Here is a 5,891-nt window from a genome sequence, read left to right on the forward strand (position 1 = left end):
ATTATGTGCTGTAGTTAAAATGATTGACCTGCAGTCCTGCATGTCTCCTAGGAAATGATGTGTCAACACAAAAATAAAGATTTTCAACTTCTTTCCTGTTTTATTTTGCTTCCTTGCGGATTTAATGTCTTCGACGTGACATTTCAGGGTTTATGTATTTGTGCACATATTAAAATTCACTATGCCATTAATTAAGAAAAAACAAGAGACAGTTTGATTTTTACATGGGGCAAAATTTAATTGTCCAAATATATTTTCCAACCAAAAAAAAAACATTCTTTTGGTGTGTATACATAGCCATGGCTAGAACAGTCATGGTTTGATCCCAGGATGTTACACAGAAAATGGGGAAAGAGATGATTAAAGTGATAGAAATTAGAAAGATGTAGCAGGAAAAGAGATGAACAGAAATAAGAAAGGAAGTAGAGGAGAAAGAAGTGGAGTGTCTCTAAGCAGAGAATAGCCGTTTGGCTAAAACCAGTTTAGTAACTTTACAACAAGGCAACCCGTTGATTTTTTATAAAATAAAAAAACAAACACAGACAGTCATTCAGTCATTGGTTGTCTGTCCATTTACTTCTGGGCAGGGATCATGCCATCAATGGACTCTCCCTTCTCCAGCTTCTTCTCCATCTCAACCATCAGCTTGACACCATCGACCACCAGCTGCACCTGATACACCTCAGAGGAGCCCAGACGGTCGGCGTTGGAGATGTCGAACACTCCGCCCACAGAGGCGGTGTCGACGCCACCTAATGGGGAAAGGGAGAGGATGGAGGCCTCCGATTAAAGTACAGACACCTGGAAGTCCACTTCTGAAAGTGTTTGAAACGTTTTTATTTTTAAAAAAATTCATTTGTCTTTTCGTACCTGTGCCACGCTTCTGCAGACGCAGCCTGGTCAGGATCTCCTCGAACTTGGCGTGTGTGCTGAGCTTGGGCAGCTTGACGTGCACGCCGCCACGGAGGCCGGTTCCCAGGTTGGAGGGGCAGGTCAGGATGTAACCCAAATGCTCGTTCCACATGAAGCCGTGGTTGTGCTTCTTGAAGATTTCCTCAATCTGATCAGCGGGGAAGAAAATTAAAGAAATTGTGCATGATGGTTAAAATATCATTCGAGTTTGAACTAAACTGATGTTAATGAAGAAAGAGAACACCGTGTAGCTGTTCAACAGTGATGACAGTTCTGCATACATCAAGAGTAGGATAGTAAATTATTTTTGCTCAGAGGGGGGCATCGGCTGTAGCCGTTTTATCAGTACAACTATTGTTTCATGCAAATTATTTATTTACATGTTTTGAGTTTTTTATGTGAAACTGTGGATTCATGTTTGAGTCAGTTACCCTCTGCAGGCCAACACAGAAGCGTTTGAAGACCTCCTTCATGTTGCCTCCCTTCTGCATGGAGATGACACGCAGGTGATCCTCCTCATTCACCCAGACCAGGAAGGTCTTGTTCTCGTTGTGCCTGGAATGGAACAAAACAACTCAGCTTCACTACATTCACGAGTACAGCACAACAAAATATTCACAGGTACAATTATGTCATGGTGACACACAGAAATGTGAGTAATTATTCACTATCTGCTGATAATCTAATTTAGTATATTGTTAAAGTAGCCAATGAACTGGGAGAATCCCAATAGAGTCTCTAAACATTCAACCTCGTGCCCATTTAGTGTCTGAGTCTCACCAGATGCCTCTGCCGTCGGGCCAGTCACGGGCCATACCAGCGCAGGTCAGCAGGGGGGAGACAGGCTTGTCGAACAGGAAGTGATCTGCGATCAGCTGCTCCTGCTCTTCGTTGGTCATACCTTCCAGGGGGTAGTACTTACCCTTGAATTCTCCGTCCAGGCTGGCGAGGGCTGAGAGGAATGAAGCAAGGGAGGTGGGCAATGGAGAGGAGTCGGTGTCAGGAGTCAGGCTACAGAACCCTGCATCAGATTGGACTGGTTTCATTCAGGAGTCTAATAGTCACCCTCAATGGACAGCTTCTCGATGGCTCTGCGCTCTCCACGGCTGTTGTGGGGGGGCAGGGTGAATCCCTTGATGCTGCGGCCGGTACGGACACGGCTGGACAGCACATAGTTGGGGTCCAGGTCGTCACCACCCTGAGAGAGGAAGACAAACACAACACACATGATTATTGCATTGGAACCATTGTTTTATGCACAAACCTGCTTGCTGTGCTTCTACAAATGTCCTGATTCCACACCTTCAGGTTCTCGAAGTTCAGGTCGGTCTTGTGCTTGTCGGTGGGTTTGTAACCACCATGACGGTCAGAGATGATGGGGTCCAACAGCTCCTTGAAGACTTCATAGGACTCCTCATCACCAGCAACACAGCCGACAGTCATGATGAAGGGGTGACCTTGGTGACAAACGGAAAGATGATATTGTCAAATTGATTCTAGCTCAAATGTGGACATTTTAGTGTGTGTTTGAAGGGTTGCTGCTGTAGGGGTCAAACAAACTGATGAGAACTTCAGAATGTTAGCATCGCCAGGTATCACCATGGTGTTTGCGTTTAATTTAAGTCACATTTAATCCGATCTTTTGTGGTGTTTGCTCTATGTTGATGATCTGCTCCTTTTTACCAGGGTTGTCGACACCAGTCTGGATGACATCATCAACGGTGAAGCCACTGGGGGTTGACTTGCCCCTCAGTTTGGAGTAGATGTCCTTGGTCAAGACCTACAGAAAATAACGTCAGGTCACACATTTTACTGTCACATGATTCCCTTTGTCTTTAAGTTATGCTGTGAGTCTTAGCACGCTGTTTCAGGATTTCTCCTGTACCTTGGCCATGTGGTTGTTGTGCTGAGAGAGATCGGGGAACTCCTCATCCACGGAGAACTTCATCTTGTAGTCGTTGTGACAGTTCTTTGCCATGGTTGCTATTCTTACTCTGCCTGAGAGGAGAGAAAACAAGGAGATGAGGTGTTATTCATTCAGACTGTCATATGTAAGGACAATCTGCTTTATTAGCATTAGCATTATTATGTATTTGTACAGTTTCTGATATTGTTGAATACCATTTTTGCTTTCAGGGATTTCTTCAAGTTTCTCAAGCATAGTGTCTATGAGATTTCTAGTGACGACAAGGCACCTTCTCATTCTGTCCATCTCCCTTTCTCAATTATTTCTCTGTCTTCTCTCTGTCAGCTGTGCTGGCTACTAGCTTCTCTCCCTGCCTTTCAGCCTGTCTGCCGGTTTCATCACCTGTCCTGCACTCACAATGCAGTTTATTAATAGTGAGACTGTGACTCCTCTTGTCTTACACTCCTCCCTTTACAGAGAGCTGCAGATTTTGTGGGTTGCAGAGGAAATACTCTGGTACCAGAACCAATAAAATATACAAACTAGATGAATGATTCCAGGACTCTAAGCAGCGCCTTTTAAACTCGAACTAAAATGGTCTTTTCATTAAAAAAATGTTTCTATATTCCTTTCCCCAATAACATGACATCACACTTTTGAATTTAATCTAGTTTTTGAATTGAGAAATAAAGATGACTTTAATGCAGAAATCCGAAGCTGCAGACTGAATCGGAACAAAAGTGAGAATAGATGTAAAGCTGACGTCACTGCCATCGTTCTGTATCTATTTACAAGCCAACCTGTTCCTCCAACTGACAGAGGTCAAAACTCTCCGTTACTTAAGGTGCAGTTGATTGACGACACCTAGTGCACCAAAAGGTCAAAGTGTCACATTCTTTTTGTGCCTCCACAAGCTCCATGACCAAATCAAGCACTCCTAAACTATTCAAAGTCACAAAGTTGAAACCTGCTCTGCTGGTGTCAGCAACAGCTGATAGCTAGCCACAACTGTTTCCATCATGCTACACTGCCATATACCTCGCTGTCCTTTTAACAGTGGACTGTTCCCACCCATAGCCCAGAAAACAAGAGCACCAAGACAAAGTTTCCCCATTGTGGGCACTGTTGGGAAAACTGTCAGAGCAGATTTCTGCAGTTTCCATATCCAAAAAGCATTGAAGTCTTAAAGAATTTGTTTTTAAAAATGCAAGAAAAGAAAAAAGTTTTCATTACTCCAGAGGTCACCAGTGGAGGATTGTATCTGAGAGATGAATTTGTGCTCAAATTGCTTGGCCAGGGGAGAAGTCTGTTATGGAAAAATCACAACATGTCTTCATGGATTTATTTAAAAAAAACTGACCTAAGTTGTTTTTTTACCTGCTTAGGAGAAAAGAAAGAGGTAACAAATCCCGGGATCAGGTCCTGTCCACCAAATGTAGGAGTTGCCCAACTTTGCCAGGTGATGGACTTAAGCATTTATACCCAGACTTCTATCCCTATTGGCTGACTAAGGTAGGGGCCCCCTTGTTTGATTGGCCACAGAGAATCTGCTCTGAGTTTCTAAAAGGCAAGAAGGAACATCATGCAACACAGAGAGAGAGACAAGGCAACAGCTGCAGCTGTCTTGTCCACTTTCATCGTCCACCTGCTCAAAGCTACTTCAGTCTGCAGAACAGTGGCAGAAAGCAGGCGACAAAAGCACACATTCCTATAAATCTGTATGTTAGGTGCATGCATAGGTCATAACTGCACTGTGGTGACATAGATTTGCACGATCTTTGCAGCAGAGGTGATGAACGACGTTTTCAGCCTCACCAAGAGAATTACGACGTTAAACATTAAAATGTAACCATGCAATGTAATGACTATTATTAGAGTGTAGTTATGACACATATAACCTTATACACTCAGTACAATCACATTTTACAAATCATAGGGAAAATTCTAAAGGTGTCCCATTCTCCAGAACAAAAAAACAGCACAAATACAAAGGTGGATGAATGAAATTTCATAATTCTGTTATCATTAGCCCAAACAAATAAACTAAAATAAATTGATTTTACCAGACATGTGTTTTTTTTTCTGTAACTTGAATAAAATTTTAAGTATGCCCAATGGAGAGGGTGACAGTTTTATGTAGATGAGGTATTAAGTTTCTCACGCTTCACGTTGTCAGTTTTAAAGCAACCAGCTGGTATGCATGCGCATGTTCCGAACTGAATCCACCCTGCCTGTTTCATAAGTGTTCACACTGAGTCAAGGAGGAGGAGCAACTGCAGCTCTGTACGCCACCATATTCACGAATAAAAATAAGCACTTTGTCTTATATTACACCATCGTAATAGCTGAGATTGCCGATGCAATTACTTTGAGCTCTGGTCCTCTCACCCACCAGTTTGCTAAATGGAGATGTCTGCATGTGTGAGTTTAAAGTATGTGTCACTACTCCGTGTGTGAAATCACAGTGACGCAAAAGAACAAGCTGCTCAAGCCTGGGGAAGAAATTTGTAAGAACACAACATTCCAAGAATGTTTGCATCTCGTGCTTTCCTCAGAGAGTTCATATTCGTTAAAAAATTTTAATATTTGGAGTTTTATCTGTTTTTATGCAATCAGATTGTCTGGGTTCACTGAAAGTCACACCCTGAGTCAGATTTGGCTGTTTGTAATGATAAATCTGTAAGGCCAGCACTTCACTGTACAAGTGCTAGACTCATTACCCCCCACTGGTAATGTGAGAGACCTGAGTAATCTACCCACAGACAGAGATTAAATGACACACATCATGTGTCCAAGTAGAAATTGCATGTTTGATCTGAAAGGCACAGCTGTTTCATATGAAATTTACCCCTATTTCCACATATTTGAATTAGAGAATAAGCAAAAGTTTTTTAAAAATTTAAAAAGACCTTGCATTACATTTCAGGTACATGGGGCCTCAGTTACTATCTTTGCATCTTAAATAGTTTGGAAATGTAACTTAAGCACAGCAGGATGTGAACAATTTTAGATTTTTCTTTAAATCTTTGTGCCATTTTTGTCACATTCTCCAGTTTTAGTGTAAATCTTGGGT

At 42.2% G+C, this 5,891-nt stretch overlaps 1 protein-coding gene across 1 annotated transcript; it reads right to left on the reverse strand.

The window, feature by feature from the left end:
• Positions 1–212: 212 nt before the first annotated feature.
• On the reverse strand, positions 213–4,279 carry ckmb (creatine kinase, muscle b). The gene is made up of 9 exons (XM_068317729.1): positions 4,196–4,279; positions 2,798–2,910; positions 2,596–2,692; positions 2,215–2,369; positions 1,978–2,110; positions 1,693–1,864; positions 1,344–1,467; positions 871–1,060; positions 213–752 (listed from the first exon to the last, which is right to left on the reverse strand). The coding sequence occupies exons 2-9, from the start codon at positions 2,888–2,890 to the stop codon at positions 574–576; spliced, it is 1,143 nt and encodes a 380-aa protein (XP_068173830.1). The 5' UTR covers positions 2,891–2,910; positions 4,196–4,279; the 3' UTR covers positions 213–573.
• Between the last annotated feature and the right edge of the window lie 1,612 nt (positions 4,280–5,891).

Source organism: Antennarius striatus, chromosome 6, assembly GCF_040054535.1.
Source record: "Antennarius striatus isolate MH-2024 chromosome 6, ASM4005453v1, whole genome shotgun sequence".
NCBI classification, from domain to species: Eukaryota; Metazoa; Chordata; class Actinopteri; order Lophiiformes; family Antennariidae; genus Antennarius; species Antennarius striatus.